Below are 22004 nucleotides of genomic sequence, written 5' to 3'. Positions count from 1 at the left end.
TCTGTTTTTCAGGTGGATCCGAGTGGGTCACCCATTGACTTGTATGGGCAGGCGGATGTCAGCAGAGATGTGTCCGCTGACACCCGCCTGCCATCCGATAAGATCCGCTGAAAAACACACAGATGGCAATACGTTCGCCGGATTGATCGGATGAAAACCATGTCCGTTTTCATCCGATATTCTTATTAACAGTGGGGCTCCGACAGGTCCGTCCACTCAGAGATGGACCCATCATCCGTCTGCTCAGCAGGGATCAACCCCCCCCCCCCCCACTGAGTGGATACGCTCGGTGTGAAAGGGGCCTACATTTCGGGAAAATAAATGATTACAAAAAAATATACACAACAGTCATTTGTATTAACAAATAAACAAACTTAACAAAACAAACTCCACATCAACTAGATTATAGTACACATTACTTTTTCAATTTTCCATCCAATTTTGAATGCCTCCTCCACCAAATGTCGTCGGTCCTGGAACATTAACAGAAACAGTCAGTCTAATAGAAAGATGCTATATGGAAGACTACCACAGATAAAAGGGATAGACTGTTTTAATTCTGCTCTCTACTCCACTCAACAATAAGGATTAGCTCAGGTGTGTTCAGACAAGTCCAGCCTTAACGCTGTTGTATAGGCTAAAACATTTTTTTTTTTACCTGGCACCTGTAAAAGGAAAAAGCATAATGAGCTAGTAAGTACCGTATACTAGCTCATTATGAAATACTTACCCTGGAACGAGGCGTTGGTACCGCTGCCGGGTACACGCCGAGGGAGATGAAAGGGAGCTGCCGGGCCTTAAGCCGAAAATCCCCAGTGCGCATTCGCCGCTGCATTCAGCAGCTAGTTGTGAGGGGGAATATCTCCTAAACCGTAAAGGTTTAGGAGATTTTTTTTTTACCTACAGGTAAGCCTTATTATAGGTTTACCTGTAGGTAAAAGTAAAAAAAAACACACAACTATACAACCACTTTAACCATTTTGAGGGAAGCTGTCAAAGTGGACCACCAATTACAGGCAGTTGGCTGTTCACTGGACAGCTCAGGGGGGGGGTTGAACACACATCAGCTCATTGTTTACACTGACAGCTTGATAGGCATCTAGTTCTGTCTCAATTAGGCTCTACTGATTTGCACAGTGCTGTTTGGATTGGACCCTTCACCAGGATCCGTTGCTTAAAGAGGTTGTAAAGGTTTGTTTTTTATCTTCTAAATAGGTTCCTTTAAGCTAGTGCATTGTTGGTTCACTTACCTTTTCCTTCGATTTCCCTTCTAAATGTTTTTTTTTTCTTGGTCTGAATTTCTCGCTTCCTGTTCCTCCACAGTAAGCTTGTCCCCATCATCCAAGCCGTTGTGGCTGGGGGTTAGTCAGCGTGCTCGCCCCCTCCCTTGGGACTACATCCCTGCGGAAAGACACTGAGGGCCTCCCCGCAGGGACTAACCCCGAGACAGAACAGCTTGGATGATGGGGGCAAGATTACTGAGGAGGAACAGGAAGTGAGAAATTCAGACAAAGAAAAAAAAAACATTTAGAAGTGAAATCGAAGGAAAAGGTAAGTGAACCAACAATGCTCTAGATCAGGGGTCTCAAACTGGCGGCCCTCCAGCTGTTGCAAAACTACAAGTCCCAGCATGCCTCTGCCTGTGGGAGTCATGCTTGTAACTGTCAGCCTTACAATGCCTCATGGGACTTATAGTTTTGCAACAGCTGGAGGGCCACCAGTTTGAGACCCCTGCTCTAGATTAACCACTTAACGACCCGCCCATAGACAACATACGTCTACAGGGCTGTTTGTTAACTCTGGGAGGGCGTACATTGACATCCTCCCAGAAACGCGGTCGCCCGCGCCCCCTGGGGCACGTACACGGAAATGTCCGTGACCGCCGGGTCCTCTGGACCCGACGCATCACGGATCGCGGTAAATTCCCGCCAATAGCGGCCGTTTACCACATGATCGCTCTGTCCAATGATGAAGCAATCACATGTAAACGTCATCTTTCATATTATGCAAAAACATTGGGCTAACTTTAATTTTTTTTTTTTTTTTTTAAAGCACAAAACTGTTTCATTTCCAAAAAAAAAAAAAAACGCGTTCGAAAAATTGCTGTGCAAATACCGTGCCATTGTATTCTCTAGGGTCTTTGCTAAAAAAAAACATATATAATGTTTTGGGGTTCTATGTAATTTTCTAGCAAATAAATGATGATTTTTACATGTAGGAGAGAAATGTCAGAATTGGTCTGGGTGTTCCAGAACGCCTGAAGGTGCTCCCTGCATGTTGGGCCTCTGTATGTGGCCACGCTGTGTAAACATCTCACACATGTGGTATCGCCATACTCGGGAGGAATAGCAGAATGTGTTTTGGTGTGTATTTTGTGGTATGCATATGCTGCGTGTGAAAAATACCCTGCTAATATGACAATTTTGTGAAAAAAATAAAAATAAATCTTGATTTTGCAAAGAATTGTGGGGAAAAAAAATACAACTTAAAAAAAAAAAAAAACTCACCATGCCTCTTTCTAAATACCTTGGAAGGTCTTTTTTCCAAAAAAGGGGTCATTTCGGGGGTATTTATACTTTTCTGGCATGTTAGGGTCTCAAGAAACTAGATAGGCCGTCAGTACTTCAGGTGTGATCAATTTTCAGATATTGGCACCATAGCTTGTGGACTCTCTAACTTTCACAAACACCAAATAATATCCACCAATTTGTACTTATTTTTATTAAAGATATGTAGCAGTATACATTTTGGCCAAAATTTATGAAGAAAAATTACAAATTTGCTAAATTTTATAACAGAAACAAAGAAAAATTCATATTTTTTTTACAGAATTTTCAATCTTTTTTCTTTTATAGCGCAAAAAAAAAAAAAAAACGGTGATTAAATACCACCAAAAGAAAGCTTTATTTGTGGGAAAAAAAGGACAAACATTTCATTTGGGTACAGTGTTGTATGACTAATTGTCATTCAAAATGTGAGAGCACCGAAAGCTGAAAATTGGTCTGGTTAAGGGGGTTTAAGTGCCCAGTTGGCAAGTGGTTAAAGGAACCTATTTAGGGGAAAAAAAAAACACAACCTTTACAACCCCTTTAACCAAAGCCAAACCTAAATGTCTTGTCTGGCAAAAATGCCAGACTCACAAGCACACCTATTATTGCAAAAACAGTCCTTTAACGACGAGTCATTTAGGATTATAAAAAAAAAAAATCATCATACTAAGAGAGACATTGTTAAGAAATAGAAAAAAAAATTCTCAAAAAGTGGCTCAAATAAAATACCCCTAAAAAGTCAAAATAAAAATTGGTTATGGCCATAAGTTTGCTGAAACGTGACAATCATGTTTATATGAACTTGCTTGACATTCCATTTCAAAACCATGGGAGTAGACCCCCCCCCCCCCCCCCCGGGCCACTCCCCTCCCACTTGTTCTGCCCATCTGGGAAACTTTCTGCAAGATTTTAAAGTGTGTCTGTAGCAACTTGTGCACATTCAACCAAAAGAGCATTTGTGAGGTCAGGTACTCATGTTGGATGACAAGACCTGGCTTACATGGATGGGTGGGCTTGCAATGTCACACTCTCCACCTCATCCAATCAGAGAATATTTTGCATTCATTCAGAAAATGCAAAGCTTTCTCTGAATGGTGCCTGTGCTGAGCAGCCAACCTCCTGTATTCACAATGCATCAGACCAGTCACTCAGCACAAGACGCAGAAGCAAGTGGAGTTAATTGGTGTTGCTTCCAGGGGCATGGTCTGGGTATGGTATATACATAATTACATTGGTCCAATGTGTAACTATGCAAGAATACATCATGCCTGGAATTCACTTTCATGCTGGCTTTGTGAAAGGAGCACAGTCATGCTGGAACAGATATGGGCCTTCCTCAAAGCGTTACCGCAAGGTTGGAAGGGTGGCAACACTGTCTAGAACAGGGATATGCAATTAGTGGACCTCCAGCTGTTGCAAAACTACAAGTCCCATCATGCCTCTGCCTTTGGGTGTCTTGTTTGTGGCTGTCAGAGTCTTGCTATGCCTCATGGGACTTGTAGTTCTGCAACAGCTGGAGGTCCGCTAATTGCATATCACTGGTCTAGAACGTCTTTGCATGCTTTAACACGTAGTACCTTCTAACGCAGGGGTGCCCAACCAGTGGCCCGGGGGCCACATGTGGCCCGCGAAGCCCTCTGATGTGGCCCGCGACCGCCTGCTCTGGGATGGAACAAGATAGAATACTGTTATTAAAGGTAAGTTTATTACTAAAATCAGAGTATATATGGGTATATCTGTTCTGCAGGGGTTACTGGGCTGCTTTCAAACTGATCCACAGGTGTAGAGAAGTGCACCTGTGGGTTACCTGCACTGAGCCATAGACTTCTATATGCCTGCGAGTTTGGGGTGCTGAGAGTAGAGTAGGCGAGCTCTATAGAGCCGAGTGGGCTGCCATCCACCTGCTCCGCTCATTGTGGCCCACAACCGGTTACCAAGTCGCTTAAGTGGCCCTTGCTCTTCAAAATGTTGGGCACCCCTGTTCTAATGGAAAAAAACTAAAATGCAAGAATAGATTTATAAGTTCTGTCATACAGTTAGTTGTTGGTATAATAGTCCTATTTTGTCAATTTACTTTTTGAATAAAAATGGGCGACAAAAATAGCCAAGCTAAAAGCCAGATGACTTACAAAAAAATAAAAAATTAATAACAAGTATAGATGAAAACTTACTGGATACCGTTAGATGCCAACTTACCGCTATTTTCTTAAAGAGCTCAGCAAGATCTTCAAATAGTTCAATATAGTTTAACTCTTTAATGGTCATCTCTAAACTATGTGGTTCTCTAAAAAAAACACAACATATTCAAAATGTATTAAATTGTGCCTTTACATCGGATCAATCTGATGTTCACACTGGATGGACATTTGCATAATGTAAATGGATCATTTACCGTGACAATTTATTTTTAAATGAACAGAAGATAGGAAAAAGCATCCATAAGCCTACCTTGATATCAAGTATATTACTTTAGTGGTATTGATCTTTTAAAGTATCTTAAAAAGAATAGCCACATTTCTATACTGGCTATGTTGGCTTTCGCAGTCCAGTAATAGGTGAAGTACAGGATCACTTTAAAGTAGAGCGGTTACTGATCAAAATTTTTCTGTTCGATTAATCTTTTTTTTTAATCGATTAATCGACTAATTTCGATTAATTATAATGCACATACAGATCCAACTACTTTTAGCGGATCTCCTTGGAGATAAAAATTAATGTAGCTACATAAACTGAAAAAATGGTGTGAGTAATATCAAACGGTACCAAAAGCAGTCAAAACATGTAGCCAAGTATGATACTGGTATAAAAATGTGTACAGCAATACCACTGCTGAATCCAGATGAGGAGAGATTAACATCAGTTCGTCGGCATGTAGATGTCCCATGAAGGGAACTATCACAACTCCCAGTGGATGGTTGTAAAATCCCAGGTTGATAGAAGGAAGAGATAGAGGGAAGTGTAACAGCCCTTGCGTGTGGCAGATAGTGAGGTCCCGCCGGCATGCAGATAAAGGAACAGCAAAGGAGCCCTTCAGATGGACATCGCAAGCCCCGCCACTTATCGTGACGTTACTGGATCTCCGACGGAACTCCCTGAAGGCCCAGAAGCCGGCGGAGGGGTGAGTACCAATCAAAATAATTGTAATAAGCTCAATAATGGCATGCAATGCCAAGCTGTGGTTTCCAAAGCGAGCAAAGTCCTTTCTTGTATAAGAGAGGTATGGACTCCAGAGAGAGAGAGAGAGATATAATTTTGCCCCCCTGTACAAATCATTAGTAAGACCTCATCTGGAATATGCAGTTCAGTTTTGGGCACCAGTTCTCAAAAAGGATATCGGAGAACTGGAGAAAGTGCAGAGAAGAGCAACCAAACTGATAAGAGGCATGGAGGAGCTCAGCTATGAGGAAAGATTAGAAGAACTAAATTTGTTCACTCTTGAGAAGAGGAGAATTAGGGGGGATATGATCAACATGTACAAATATATAAGAGGTCCATACAGTGTACTTGGTGTTGAGTTATTCACTTTACGGTCAACACTGAGGACAAGGGGGCACTCTTTACGTCTAGAGGAAAAGAGATTTCACCTCCAAATACGGAAAGGTTTTTTCACAGTAAGAGCTGTGAAAATGTGGAACAGACTCCCTCCAGAGGTGGTTCTGGCCAGCTCAGTAGATTGCTTTAAGAAAGGCCTGGATTCTTTCCTAAATGTACATAAAATAACTGAGTACTAAGATTTGTAGGTAAAGTTGATCCAGGGTAAATCCGATTGCCTCTCGGGGGATCAGGAAGGAATTTTTTCCCCTGCTGTAGCAAATTGGATCATGCTCTGCTGGGGTTTTTTTGCCTTCCTCTGGATCAACTGTGGGTATGGAGTTGGGTGTATGGGATTGTATTGTGTTTTTTATTTTGTTTGTTTATTTTTTGTGGTTGAACTGGATGGACTTGTGTCTTTTTTCAACCTGACTAACTATGTAATCGATCAAAAAGATTTTGATCGATCAAAAAAAATTCAAGTTAGGCTTACCGGTAACTTGTTTTCCAGAAGTCTTTCAGGACAGCACCTTGAGATATCATGATCCTCCCACTCCATCAGGAAACACCTTCTTTCATCCTTTTAAAAGGAGGCCCCTCCTTGCACTCCTCAGTTGTTATAGAGAAAACCTCCGGCCCCGGCTGGAACACACAAGCATATATGTTAGTCACAGCATAGTACATCACAAACAATAGGGCGGGTCGTTGCTGTCCTGAATGACTTCTGGAAAACAAGTTACCGGTAAGCCTAACTTGAATTTTCCCGAGGCGTCTTTCAGGACAGCACCTTGAGAGGACCACAGAGACTTACTACCTTAGGGCGGGACGACAGCTTGTAGGACCTTCCTGCCAAAAGCCTGATCACTAGCTGAGGCGAGGTCCAACCTATAGTGTCGCACGAACGTGTGGAAACTTGACCACGTCGCTGCCCTGCAGATTTGCTCCGGCGTGGCACCAGCTCTTTCTGCCCAGGAAGTTGCGAGAGCTCTGGTCGAATGGGCACGGATACCTTCTGGCGGAGTCAGGCCTGACTGTAAATAAGCCTCCCTGATAGCCAGCTTCAGCCATCTAGCTAGTGTTCCCCTAGATGCCTGCTGACCCCTTTTGTTACCCCCAAAAAGGACAAATAAAGAATCCGAGCGTCTAAACGGGTTTGTTATTTCTAAATAATACAACAAGACCCGTTTGACATCCAACATATGAAAAAATAATTCTTTTTCACCCGAAGGGTTAGAGCAAAAAGTGGGAAGTACAATGTCCTGTACACGATTACTGTTAGAAGCCACTTTGGGCAAAAACTTAGGGTCAGTTTTAAGCACTACCCTATCTGAAAATATACATAAATAAGGCTCCTTCACTGACAGGGCCTGCAACTCGCTGATCCTACGTGCTGAGGTAATAGCGATTAAAAATAAAGTTTTAAAGGTAAGGTTCCTAACTGAAGCTTCCCCTAAGGGTTCAAAAGGCTTGCTTGCCAAAGATCTCAAGACCACTGAGAGTTCCCACTTCGGGAAACCCTTTAACCTTGGTGGTCTAGACCTCAAAAGAGATCTAAAAAATCTCACCACCAATGGTTCTATGGCTACAGATCTTTCCAAAAAAAAACTGAAAGTGCGGATACCTGTACCTTAAGGGTGCTAACAGCTAAGCCCTTATCAGCCCCCTCCTCTAAAAATTCCAGGATAGATTTTAGTTCCCTAGGGTCCTGACTCGAAGAGCTACACCAAGAGGAAAAAACTTTCCAAACCTTGGTGTAAATGGCTCGGGTTACTTTCTTCCTGCTGTTGAGTAAGGTGGAAACCAAGCGGTCGGAGAACCCCTTTCCACTCAGGATTTCCCTTTCAGAAGCCACGCGGTCAAGGACAGCCGTGCCACATCTGGGTGAGAAATTGGACCCTGAACTAGGAGGTCCTGCCTGAGGGGCAGGTGCCAGTAAGGCCTGGTTGACAAGGCTAGAAGCGTTGCAAACCATGCCCTCTTGGGCCAGAATGGGGCGATGAGAATGACCGGCACACTTTCTCTCTGAACTTTCCTCAGAACTAGGGGAATTAGCTGAAACGGGGGAAAGGCAAAGCAGAGGCGGAAATCCCAGGGATGCGACAGAGCGTCTACCCCTAGGGACCCATCCCCCCGACTCAGAGAAAAGTATTTTCCTACCTGGGAGTTCTCCCTCGAGGCAAATAAGTCTACCTCTGGGAGACCCCACCTGCTGGTGATCTCTGAGAAGACCTCCGCATTCAGGGACCACTCTGACTCCCGAATCTGGTGTCTGCTTAAGAAATCCGCCACCGTATTGAGGGACCCCTTTAGGTGTAGGGCTGTCAAGGAGAGCAAATTGCTCTCTACCCAGGAGAGAATCTCTGTGGCAAGGGACAGAAGCGAAGGGCTTCTTGTACCCCCCTGCCTGTTCAAGTATGCTACTGTTGTAGCGTTGTCCGATAGGACCTGAACATGATGGCCTCTGAGAAATGGAGCAAACTCCACTAGTGCCAGGGCCACCGTCTTTAGTTCCCTCCAATTTGAGGAACGCAGGGCTTCCTCCCTTGACCACCTCCCCTGTGAAAATTTCTCTTCTAGGTGCGCTCCCCATCCCCAGGCGCTGGCATCCGTGGTGAGCCTCAGTCCCACGGGAAGGACCACTCCAGACCCTCTGCAAGCACTCGCTGGTTTTTCCACCAGTAAAGGGATCTTACTACCCGGGCCGGTATTTTTACCCGGGTGTCCAGAGAACTGGTTTTCCGATCCCATGTCTTTAAAAGAAAAGCCTGCAGGGGCCTGAAATGTAACCTCGCCCATTGGACCGCCGGCATGGTGGAGGTCAAAATTCCTAGGGATGCCATTACCTGTCTGACCGTCAAAGACTGATGGGACTGAAGCAACCGAACAGAGTCCAAGACCTTGGATGCTTTTTCTGGGGGGAGAAAAATTCTCTGGTTCTGCGAATCCACCTGGTATCCCAGAAAACGAATCTTCTGAGAAGGAACCAGGGCGGATTTTTGAAGGTTTAAAATCCATCCTAGGGATTCCAAATGGGTTCGCGCCAGAGAAAGATCCCTCAACAATTTTTCCTCTGAGGGAGCAAAGAAGAGGAGGTCGTCCAAGTAAGGGATGACTGCTATTCCTTGTAGCCGCAGTGGGGCTAAGGCTTTGGCCAGCACCTTCGTAAAAATCCGAGGTGATGATGACAGCCCGAAGGGGAGGGCCCTGTACTGGAAGTGCTGAACTTGACCCCCCATCTCTACCGCCAGTCTGAGAAACGTCTGGGACTGAGGGGAGATAGGTAAGTGAAGGTACGCATCCCTCAGGTCTATCGACGCCATGTAGCAATCTGGCGTCAGTAGATTCCGGATTGAGAATATTGAATCCATTTTGAATCTCCTGTACAGGACACATCTGTTTAAGGGCTTTAAGTTTAATATCAGCCTGAACTTCCCCGTAGGTTTCCTTACTAGGAATACATGGGAAAAGAACCCTCTGCCCTGTTCTACTAGGGGAACCCTGACCAACACCCCCTGCTGTTGAAGTTCCAACAACGAGGACTTTAGCGCTACGTACTTCACTGGATCCCTTGGGGCCTGGGTGACCAGAAATCTCTTTGGCGGGGTTTCTGAGAATTCTATAGCGTATCCCTGAGCTAGAGTGGTCAGTATGTACTGGTTGTTTGATACAGCTGACCACTGCGGAAGGAACCCCTGTAACCTCCCGCCTACCCTCAGGGTCGAGTCATTGCGGCTTATTGGCCGGTGCAGGAGGATGGAAAAAGACTCCCTTTCCTTTGCCCTTCTGCGCTGCCCAGTTCCTTTTTCCTTGCGGTCTTTTCCCCTTATCCTGCTGCTTAAAGGCCCGAAAAAACCGCTTGGGAGGGGGGTTCTTATTTTTGACCGGGAAGGCCTTCTTCTTGTCGGCCGTCCTGTCCAGGATACTATCCAGGTCAGGGCCGAAGAGAAGATCCCCAGAAAACGGGATTCCACACAGCTTGCTTTTGGAGGCTGTGTCACCAGGCCAGGTCTTGAGCCATAAAGCCCTTCTGGCTGAGTTGGCTAAAGCAGCGGATCTAGCGGACATTTTGATCGCCTCGGCCGAGGCATCTGCCATATAGGCTACGGCTGCAGAAATGGTAGAAAAAGAGTCCAAAATGTCCTGTTTTGGGGAGTCTGCCTCAATATGAGCTTTGAGTTTGTCTAACCAGAACTCTAAGTTGCGTGCCACACAGGTGGTAGCCATGGCAGGCTTGAGGTTAACCATAATAGACTGCCAGGCTTTTTTAAGGAGAAGATCCATTCGCTTATCCATCGGGTCCTTCAGGATCCCCATATCCTCAAAGGATAAATCTGTGGACCTAGACACCTGGGAAAAAGCTGCGTCGAGTTTAGGAATTTTGTTCCACACGACTGATGGATCTTCTCCAAAGGGAAACCTCCTTTTGTGGGATTTTGAAAAAAATGGTTTCTTTTCTGGGTCCTGCCATTCCCGCAAGATTGTTTCGGAGATGACCGGGTGAACTGGAAATGTACGCCCCTTGGGCTCGCAGAGACCGGCATACATGCGATCGTGCAGGCTTAAGTCCCTCTTTTCCTCACTGAGACCTAAAGTGGCATAAATAGCCCTGAGGAGGCCATCCACATCCTCCAGGGACAGCTTAAATTTTGAGGGAGGCTCTATTTCTTCCTCATTTTCTGAGTCCTCACTAGAGGGGGCCTGAGGCTGACTATCCCTGGACCCCTCGTTATCAGAGGGCCTAGGAGCCCACCCTGTCTCCTGAGAAGACTGTGATGTGGAGGGCTGAGAAATGGTGACAGGAGCTAGCGACTCTCATAGTCTGAAAGGTGGCCAAAAGCTCATCTTTGACAGAAGCCATCAATTCCTCTCTGACTGAGGCTGACTCCTTCTGTACTAAGGCTGCTATACATGCCTTACACCAAGGCTTCTTCCAACTTTCCCCCATTTTCTCCTTACAGGAAGGGCATCTCTTTTTTTCAGGTTTGACCTAAAAAAAAAAAAAAAAGGAACAGGGAGAGAAGAAAAAAATATAGGGGGATCCAGCATGAGACCCGGTCTCAATAAACAAACATGACCCCCCCTCACCTAGGTGCACTTAGGAAACAAAAGGTGTCCACCCGTGCCCTGACAGGCCCCCATGCCACTGGAGGGAAAAAGTGAAGAGACCGAGAGAGAAATCCCAAAAAGGAGAGAACCCTCACCCCTGGGGAAAACACAGACTCACGTTGCTGCTTCCCGCCGAGGTCCTGCTGGTGCCCGTGCCTGTCTCCACCGCTGATGCATCTGCAGCCTCCATCGCAGGAATCAGCGTTTCTCTGTGGCATCCACGGCACTTCCCGGACTCCAATAGCGCCGCTGCGCCGGACCAGGAAGCGGAAGTAGGCTCCAGCGTCCGCCCTACCCCTCCTCCTGGCGCGCCGGAAATGACGCGCCTCTCCGGCGACCAGGCTACGCCAAAATGGCGACGCCCCGCAAACACGAGGCACCTTACGATCGCCGAAGGCTGGCTCCACTGAGCACCGGGAGAGAGAGGAGCCCGACTACCATCACCGCCGCGCGGGTGGTACGGGAGAGCGGACAGTCCCTGAAAAAAAGGTAAGAGGAAAGAGTCCGTTTCTCAGGCAGCACCTGAGACATCAGACCCTTCCCAAGAAGATGCTCCCTCCGGAGGAGGAAACACAAAAACTGAGGAGTGCAAGAAGGGGCCTCCTTTTAAAAGGATGAAAGAAGGTGTTTCCTGATGGAGTGGGAGGATCATGATATCTCAAGGTGCTGTCCTGAAAGACGCCTCGGGAAATTAAAGATTAACCGATTAATTAAAAGTTAAGTTGCACAGCCCTACTTTAAAGTTTTTATTATTGGGCAGAAGGGAAAGAACATTTGTTATGTTTCTTTGTGCCATCTGTAACTGCAACAAGGAGATTTACATTGTTTCTTTTGTAGTGTACACTAGAGGCTTTGAATGAAGAAGATCCACACAAGTACAGTATATCTCGAGTCTATATATGGGTTATAGATATCAGTGCCCACCAGATTACAGAGCATTATATAGCAAAGTGACAGCAATCAGAAATAAACAGACATTTTATACAGCATCTCCTACATCAGGGGTCTCCAAACTTTCTAAACAATGGGCCGGTTTATTGTTCTTCAGACTTTAGGAGGGCCGGACTGTGGCCAGTGGCAAGAAAAAAAAAACATTTAGTATTAGGGGAGTAATAATGCCCCATCATTGGTATCATAGGGAGGAATAGTGCCCCATTATTGGTTTTAGTGGAAGAAATGGTGCCCCATTGTTGGTGTCAGATGGCATAATAGTGTCTTGTATCAGTAGAAGTAATAGTGCCCCAAGAGCCATTAAAAGCAAGCAAAGGGCCGCATCCGGCCCCAGGGCCACAGTTTGGAGACCACTGTCCTACATTATACTTTTTCTCTGGCACATATCCAGGAGGAAACTCCTGACAATCTAAGACAGGGGTCTCCAAACTGTGGCCCGGGGGCCAGATGCGGGGGCCCTTTGCTTGCTTTTATGTGGCCCTCTGGGGAATGTTTCATCCACAGATACCAACAATGGGACATATTCCCGCCCTACTCACACCAATGAAAGGACACAATTCCTCTCAATTACAGCAAAGATGGGGCACTATTCCCCCCAATGGTGGGGCACAATTTCTCCCAATGAGAGGGGACAATTCCTCCAAGTTATTCCAACAACGGGGCACAATTCCTATCACTGGCACTAATGATGGGGTACAGTTTCTCCCATTAACACCAATAATGGGGTCCAATGACACCAACGATGGGAAACAATTTCTTCAAATAACACTGACACCAATTCCTCCAAGAGAGTCCAGCAATGGGGCACAATTCCTCTCACTGATACCAATGATGGGGCACAATTCCTCTCACCGATACCAATGATGGGGCACAATTCCTCTCACTGATACCAATGATGGGGCACAATTCCTCTCACTGATACCAATGATGGGGCACAATTCCTCTCACTGATACCAATGATGGGGCACAATTCCTCTGATACCAATGATGGGGCACAATTCCTCTCACTGATACCAATGATGGGGCACAATTCCTCTCACCGATACCAATGATGGGGCACAATTCCTCTCACTGATACCAATGATGGGGCACAATTCCTCTCACCGATACCAATGATGGGGCACAATTCCTCTCACTGATACCAATGATGGGGCACAATTCCTCTCACTGATACCAATGATGGGGCACAATTCCTCTGATACCAATGATGGGGCACAATTCCTCACTGATACCAATTAGAGGTCGACCGATATATCGGCCGGCCGATATATCGGGCCGATATTCAGTCATTTTGGAGAAATCGGCATCGGCCGATTATTATCCAAATGTGGCCGATATTTAGCAGATCTGCATCAGCAGAGTGTGGAGAAGGAAGGAGGAACATGGGGTTCCCCCTCCCTTCTCCACACTGTCTGCAGAGCAGTGCCGTGTGTGTGAAGGAGAATGGAGCTGTCGGACTGATGTCGGGGTGGGCGGGACCCGGGGTGGGCGGGACTCAGCTGTCCAACACCAGCCAATGGGATGAGATCATTGGCTGGATAGCTGCTGGGTCCCGCCCACCCCGGGTCCCGCCCACCTCCAACATCACGATGAATCTGAGCTCCTCTCTCTCTCTGCTCTCACAGTTTCACAGCACATAATGTAGCTGAATGTGTGAAACTCTCTCTTCATACAGTTTCACAACTGCTGCAGAGAGAAAGAGGAGCTCAGATTCGTTGCGATGTTGAAGGTGGGCGGGACCCGGGGTGGGCGGGACTCAGCAGCTATCCAGCCAATGATCTCATCACATTGGCTGGTGGACAGCTGAGCCCCGCCCAAGCCGGGTCCCGCCCACCTTCAACATCGCAATGAATCTGAGCTCCTCTTTCTCTCTGCAGCAGTTGTGAAACTGTATAGAGTTTCACACATTATCCGCTACATTATGTGCTGTGAAACCTGCCAGTGCCATCTGCTAATGCCAATGCCATCCAGTGCCACCTGCCAATGCCATCCAGTGCCACCTGCCAATGCCACCCAGTGCCATCCAGTGCCATCTGCCAGTGCCATCCAGTGCCACCTGCTAGTGCCAACTAGTGCCACCTGCCAAGGCCATCCAGTGCCACCTGCCAATTAGTGCCACCTGCCAGTGCCAACCAGTGCCATCTGCCAGTGCTAACTATTGCCAATTAGTGCCACCTGCCAGTACCATCCAGTGCCACGTGCCAATTAGTGCCACCTGCCAGTGCAAACTGCCAGTGCTAGTGCCACCTGCCAGTGCCAATTAGTGCCACCTGCCACTGCCACCTTAGTGCCACGTGCCAACCAGTGCCACCTGCCAGTGCCATTCAGTGCCACCTGCCAATCAGTGCCATCTGATTTTGCCAATTGGTTCCATCCAGTGCAATCTGCCAGTGCCAATTAGCGCCACCTGCCAAAAAATAAAAAATCGGCCTAAAATATCGGCCGCAAAAATCGGCATCATATATCGGCCATCGGCCGCCCCAAATTCTAAATATCGGCATCGGTATCGGCCAGAGAAAAACCCATATCGGTCGACCTCTAATACCAATGATGGGGCACAATTTCTCCCACTGATACAAACAATGGGGCATTATTTTTCTCTCAATGATGTTGGGACCTTTTCTACTCCCAATGGCCGCAGTCCAGCCCCCCTAAAATCTGAAGGACAGTTAACCCGGCCCTTTGCTTAGAAAGTTTGGAGACCCCTGATCTAAGGCAATATTGTAAACTATATTTGGCATCTGCATATTAATCTGATCAAACATAAATAGCCACAATCAAAATGATTAAAGCTCGACATTATTTCTTTCCCACATGTCCAAAATAACAGCTGCAACCATGAGACTAGATTCTAAAATCCTCTCTCCAACATATCTAGTGAAAAACAATAGAACTCAGAACACAATATACAGGAAAAAGTTCACACAAAGTTCAACACATATCATGATGTAATAACTTGTGACTCCCTTCTGTTTTCTCATCTTAACCACTTGCCCACCACCCTATAACCTATGGGTCTTCAAACTATGGCCCTCCAGTTGTTCAGGAACTACAATTCCCACCATGCCTAGTCATGTCTGTGAATGTCAGTGTGTTACAATGCCTCATGGGATGTGTAGTTCTACAACAGCTGGAGGGCCGTAGTTTGAGAAACCCTGCTATAGCCGGTTTACTACCACCGGGCGGCCGCTGGGCACACGATTATATATTACACACACACACACACACACACGGCTTTTTTCGGAAACAATAGGTGCTGGAACTCAACCATGACCCCACAAAACCCCTCCACCACACACACCCTCCAAATCACATCAAATAGTGGGTGTGGTCAGTCAAATTTCACAAACAGTAGGAGGGTTTTAAAGGGGCATTAAATACCAGGATTGCATTACATACAGTGCAGGGTTCAGGATGGTTACACAGAGTGCAGAGCTATCACTTGTAAACACAGAAACCGGACTATGTGTACAAGCGATTGTGGATAGCAGGTCTCCCCCCGCCCAAGGGTCTGAGCCAGAGGTAGTGTGTGTGTGTATATGTGTATGTGTATGTGTATGTATATGTATATATATATATATATATATATATATATATATATATATATATATATATATATATATATATTTTTAGCCATGTATTTCGTATTATAATATACTTTTTTTTATATATTTATATATATCGTTTGTGTACATATATTTTTAGTCTATGAGAAGTGTATGGATATATTTATAATTATATGTATACATTTTTTCTTTTTCCTTTTCTTATTTTACTTTTAGTCTATTTTTCATTTAATATTTCTATTTCTTTCTTATAGGATTCCCGATTGAGCAACATAAATCTGTGAAGTGTAGGAATACTGTTATACCTGTTGATCTTTCGTTCCAGGATTGTATTATATTGTATACTCTACCATGTGATTTTGTTCACCACGATTAATTCCAGACAAATTACAGATGAGTTTTCTCCCTCCATCAATGTGGTCATTCATAGGCAAGAAGTTTGAAGAAGGGCGTGATCTCCACTAGCCCGAAACCGTTACTATGACTGCCTTTATTCTTTGGATTTTTTAATCTCTTCGTTAAAACACTTGTTTGTGCAGGAATCCCTCTGGATTTTTTTTAGATAGGATAGATAGGATAGATAGGATAGATAGGATAGATAGGATAGATAGGATAGATAGGATAGATAGGATAGATAGGATAGATAGGATAGATAGGATAGATAGGATAGATAGGATAGATATTCTCTGCACTTCTGGATAGGGGACCTCAATGTGCGGCGCTGGCGGCTCGCTCCTGCTGTCATTATACACAGCAGAAGCCGATCAATGGGTACAGCGGACTCAATGTCCGCCGGCACCCGCCGATCATCCTGCAGAGGCAGAATTGTCATTCTGATAGGAGGGAAGGCATACGTCCTGTGTTTCTGCAAAGCAGGGACAAGGACCCATGTCTTCCCCTAAAAAAAGTACCTCCCATGATGTAATAAAAGAAACACTGGCTAGGCACACAGTCAACCCTTTGGTCACTCCTGGTGTTAATGCCTTCCCAGCCAGTATCATTACTACAGTGACCGTGCATATTTTTAGCACTGATCACTGTACTAGGGCAGTTCACACCACATGCAGTCCAGTGTGTTTTTTTTGCATCAAACACACATGGGAAATAGGTTATATGTTTTCCATTGGAATAGTTCACACCAGTGCATTTCAGTTCTGTAAAAAAATAAAGTAGAACATGCAGCATTTTTCCTGCATTGGCATGTAAAGAAAAATCGTTAAAATGCATAAAAAATTACACTGGAACGCATCAAAAATGCACAACACCACTACAGTCAAACTAACAAAAAAACAAGCTTTTGGAAGGCATCTGGAAACGCATCAAAAACATACTGGAATGTGTCAAAAACACGTTAAGAACGTGCATTCAGAAACACTCCCGGAACAAATCTGGAATGCTTTTTTGTGGTTATAAACCAGCCATTAGTTTCACTAATGACAAAAAAATTTATTTTATTTTGGTACAGCGTCGGCCAACCACATAATTGTCAGGTAATGTAGTGCCGGGGGTAAATCTTCCGTAGCTGAAGTGGTTAAAGCAGAACCAAAGCCCCACTGTCACAAACTGTAAGCAGGCTCTTTACTGAAGAAACAAGCAATGTCTCCGCTTCTGCAATAAAATACCCCAACCTGCCTGCTTGCACCATTCTTTGGCATGTAAACTGTCGTGCCGTCATCCCGCGCTAGCTAGTGAAGACGGTTGAGACTGGCACCCAGTAGAAGATGCCAGCGCTGGCAAGGGACAGGCACCATTGAAGGAAAGGCACATTTAACTCCGCTTTAACACTTGTCACAGAGACTGCAGTAAAGAGAAACAGGAGCTTGCAACACTAGTTCTTCAAACAGAAAAGATGAAGCCAGCTCACCACCATTCCAGGCAGAGCTGCAAATATCTGTAATTTTATGCATGGCTTTTCTCTTACAGTAAATTTGAGAGGAGCTGCTGAAAGGACCAATAAAAGAAGCAACTCACCTAGTCCGCAAACATGTTCTTGTGTGGCTGGTAGAATGCATGAAAACAGGCCATAACATATACATCTTCATCAACTCACAATTCTCAAGGCGATCTGCACTTGTGTGAGAAAACCAGAAGGGGATTGGTTCAACTATGAGGAGAAAAAAAGAAAAAAAAAGAATTAAAAGAAAAAGGGTATTAAGCATATAACATACAAAGAAAAAGAAAATAGCTCTAGTGTTAAATCATGCAGATTTTAGGATGGTATGTTTTTGTCATAAAGTGTGATCATCCACATACAGAAACAGAAGGGACAATGTAAATTAACCACTTCATTACCCGTCCATAGTAATACGACGTCCACAGATGGGATCTCCCATCCTGGGTGGACATCATATGACGTCCTGGGCTTTGTGAGGGGGATAGCTGAATGATGCCTGCAGCTAGAGGCATCAGATATTCTTTTGTACCAGTGATTCTGTGCACGATAACGATCATACTGGTAGTTCCGCCGCTTGATCGTTCTAGGCGGCGGAAGGGGACATACTTCTCCACCCCCCCCCCCCCCCCCCCCCCCCTGCCACCATACGGTGCTTCTCCGGGCTCTCCCGTACCATCGGGGGCTCGGAGAAAGAATCGTCTGGCACCGGATGGGAATCATAGAGATGACTGGTGACCAGTAATCTATGACCGTTGGAGGCCCGGGCGCGATGCAATGTCAAGCCCAGGTTCCCAGAAGTAAACAAAGCCACGATTGCGGCTAGTAAGCATGCATGCTAGTAAGCATCTGAATTTTTTTTCCCGATCTCATGCTTTTCAGCCTGGGGGACAGATGTGTGGTCTTATTGGCCTCGCATCTCTCCATAAAGAGGACCTGACACACTATTCCTATTACAAGGGTTGTTTAAATTCCTTGTAATAGGAATAAAAGTGATAAAAAAAAAAGAAAAAAAGCGTAAAATGAAATAAATAAAAAAGTTAAAAAATAAAATTAAAAAACGCCCCTGCCCCCAGTAGCTCACGCTCAGCAGCGAACGCACACGCAAGTCCCGCCTACATATGTGAACGCCGTTCAAACCACATCTGTGAGGTATCGCCATGTGCATTAGAGTGCCAACAACAATTCTAGCACTAGAAGTCCTCTAACTCGTAACTAGTAACCTGTAAAAATGTTCAAATCGTCGCCTATGGAGATTTTTAAGTACCGAAGTTTGGCGCCATTCCATGTGTGTGCAATTTTAAAGCGTGACATGTTAGGTATCTATTTACTCGGCGTAACATCATCTTTCATATTTTACAAAAAAATAGGTCCGTTTTGTTATTTAATTCATAAAACCATTTTTTTTTTTCAAAAAAAAAGGCGTTTGAAAAATTATTGCGCAAATACCGTGCAAGATAAAAAGTTGCAATGACCGTCATTTTATTCTCTAGGGTGTCTGCTAATAAAAACAATGTTTGGGGGTTCCAAGTAATTTTATAGCAAAAGAATGATTTGTTCATGTAGGAGAGAAGTGCCAGAATAGGCCCGGAATTGAGGTGGGTATAAAAGCCCGGTATTGAAGGGGTTAAACGGTGTATGTGTTTAGTACCTCGTAGTAATTTTAAATCCAAAAATGCAGATTTTTATGTGTGTGCTAAAAGAAAAAATGGAAGCGATTAAAGCTGAACTCAGACAAAAAAATTAATCTACCTGAATTCGATTCTGTGCAAGTCTCTTGAATTTCCAGCAGAGCTCAGAGTAGAGGGAGAATCAGCACAAGGAGCCAATTTTTTATTTATTTAAACTTTGATTCAAGAAATCGTTTATTTTTTTTATTTTTATCAAATTTTAAATAAAGTGCTTCTGGAGTAAAAAAGACAGTTTTCCATTTAAAATACATTAATAATTTTGTTTATTCAGCATGAAATGGAGCTTAGTTATGTAGTATGAGGCTGTATATTCTGCAATATTTACATTTTTAGTAAACGCATTCAATGAATCCAAGCTCTCCAAGCTGAGATAACATGCACTGATGCATTCACACAATTTCACAGTAACCATGAGATAAAATAAAGTTCAGGAATATTCCTTTATCTCATTGTTTTGCAAATCTACACTACAAACTGTATGATCGAATCGGTTCTGATATCGCAGTTTTACTAACCTGACCGCTTATTATTTATTTATTTATTTTAACAGAGATGTGACCGCTTATTATTTTAAATAGGAAACCTTCCATTTGTTTGAAAATATTAAAGATTCCAACTACCAGCAAGAATAAGTCCTTACATTTAAAAGAGCACCTGTCATTTCAGATCCATCATGGAAGCGCCCGTTAGCGGGCATCCACTCACCTGCTGCCACCACGTCCCTCACCTTGTTGCGTCACTGCCGCATCACCAGACATCCCATTAAAGTAAATTAGACTGTCGGTGAGTCAACAGCGGGTCAGGAGGAGGAGCTGCTGCAGGACAGAGATGACCATTGCTCTTTAAAAATTGTGATTTAAATTAAGCATCATTACTAGTGATTTAAATAAAATCCACCCTGCTGCAGAGCTCATGTCTAATAAGAGGAGAGAGTATCATGACAGAGATGGACTCAGTCTTCTGCCAGCCCAGCAGTCACAGGCTGCAGGGGGGGCAGAAATTAGTTGCATCACTAACAGCAGCAGAGAAGTGCCAGGTCTTTAGGCTGTCTGAGCCATCTGAAATGACTGGTAGTCTGGAGACCTGGCAGGTAAAATTGCTCCCATATATGCAATCCATTTGTGTATTTTGCTGCTTGTCTGGAGCTCTACTGGATTTCACCGCTGACTTTTTTTTTTTTAAAAGTGGCTGTACCCAGGCCTGGATTTACTCCCTTTGCCGCCCCAAGGCCAGGTCCTTCAATGCCGCCTGCGCAGTACAGGGGGGACATTATCCGCCGGGGGACTTTTTCTGCAGGACACTGAGAAGCGGGGGGGGGGGGGGGGAGAGTGATGCTGCCAAAAATGACAGGACCTCCTGATATGAAAGTGAAAGTGTCCTCTCCTCTCAGCCGCAGTGCCGCCCCTGCACCCACTGCCGCCCCGAGGCCTGGCCTTGTTGGCATTGTCTGGAATCCGGCCCTGGCTGTACCCTTACAAAACCATTCACTGCCAGCCGATCACTTTTATGCAGCCATAACACACTGTCCAAGTGTATGTTTAAAACCTTTTTTCAGGTATCTTTCAGGCCAGTCATGCGACTCCCGGTCACTCTAATCTAAGGCAAACAGCGGGAGGGGATGAAATCTCCCTTCAACGTCAGCCTGGGGAAGTCGCGTGACTGCCGTGCAGGTAGATAGGAGGGGCTGTAGCCCTTAGATGGGGGTGGAGAGTGGGCAGAAGTCACGTGACTGGCCTAAAGAGATCTGAAAAAAGGTATTTATTTAGAGGCATCGATTTCAACAAACACTTACACAGTGTTATGGCTGCATAAAACAGGGGCTGGCAGTGGATTTTTTTTAATGGTCTACTTCATTACTAAAAGCGACGGGGGTGGAGATGGCACACACACACACAGGGAGAGGGGGAGAGTGCAGAGCAGGGGGATGATGGAGACATGTAAACTGACCACAGTAATCAGGGCTCAGCAGCCATGATCACTGTGGTCTGAACACCAAGGGAGACACAGGAACAGGCAGGATCAACCAGGTTTTTTTTTTTTTACAGCTTACAAAAAGGGACAGGTTAGACAGCACAAGCACTGTGCTGTTTAACCTACTATAAAAAAGGAACAAGATTTGCAGTAGTCCTGTATAAATAACCACACACACACACACACACACACACACACACACTATATGACAAATGCAGTAAAGATTACAACTTGACACAATGATACTGCAAACAGAAAGCTTACCTTCTCTTACAATGACTATTACAGGGTCATTAGGTTTTCTTTGATGACCCTGAAAGAAAGAAAAACAATTCAGTCTTACACAGTTGTACAGGCTCCTCTGCTATACTGAAATTGCCTATTCCAATTTCCTTGTCAAAATATCTTTATTTGTGATTGACAAAAGATTTGTTCAAACATTGTAAGATGAAAACATTACAATTAGGGTGAATATTCGTTCATAAAGATGTTATCTCGAAAGATTTCAAATAACGTTAATAAAGCAACCTTAGTGGAAAAGTATATACCATTCTTGTAGCATGTTAATTCTGTGGTAGTATAACTTGTAAATAAACTTAATGCCGTATATTCCAAACTGATAAACCCGATAATTAAGTCTATTTATCTTATCTTGTCAAACCGTGGAAGCTTCATTTTCCCGTTGTCCACCTAAGATTACTTAAGCGAAATATATACTGAAATCTTTGAAGCGATGAGTGGAACAGAA

The 22004-nt window shown here is 44.7% G+C and overlaps 1 protein-coding gene across 1 annotated transcript in view; it reads right to left on the bottom strand.

Annotated features, from left to right (window-relative positions):
- The window catches only part of TTC3 (tetratricopeptide repeat domain 3), a 181810-nt gene that overhangs the window by 130059 nt on the left and 29747 nt on the right, over window positions 1–22004 (bottom strand). Inside the window, exons 4-7 of the mRNA XM_040338963.1 lie at window positions 21521–21569; window positions 17675–17807; window positions 4746–4833; window positions 420–473 (exon numbers count right to left, since the gene is read on the bottom strand). Coding sequence (XP_040194897.1) covers window positions 420–473; window positions 4746–4833; window positions 17675–17807; window positions 21521–21569 — 324 coding nt within the window. The remainder of the gene's footprint in view (window positions 1–419; window positions 474–4745; window positions 4834–17674; window positions 17808–21520; window positions 21570–22004) is intronic.

This window comes from Rana temporaria, chromosome 2 (genome assembly GCF_905171775.1).
Source record: "Rana temporaria chromosome 2, aRanTem1.1, whole genome shotgun sequence".
Taxonomy (NCBI): Eukaryota; Metazoa; Chordata; class Amphibia; order Anura; family Ranidae; genus Rana; species Rana temporaria.
The sequence above is the reverse complement of the archived record's forward strand: the minus strand, read 5'-3'. Positions and strand labels throughout refer to the sequence as shown.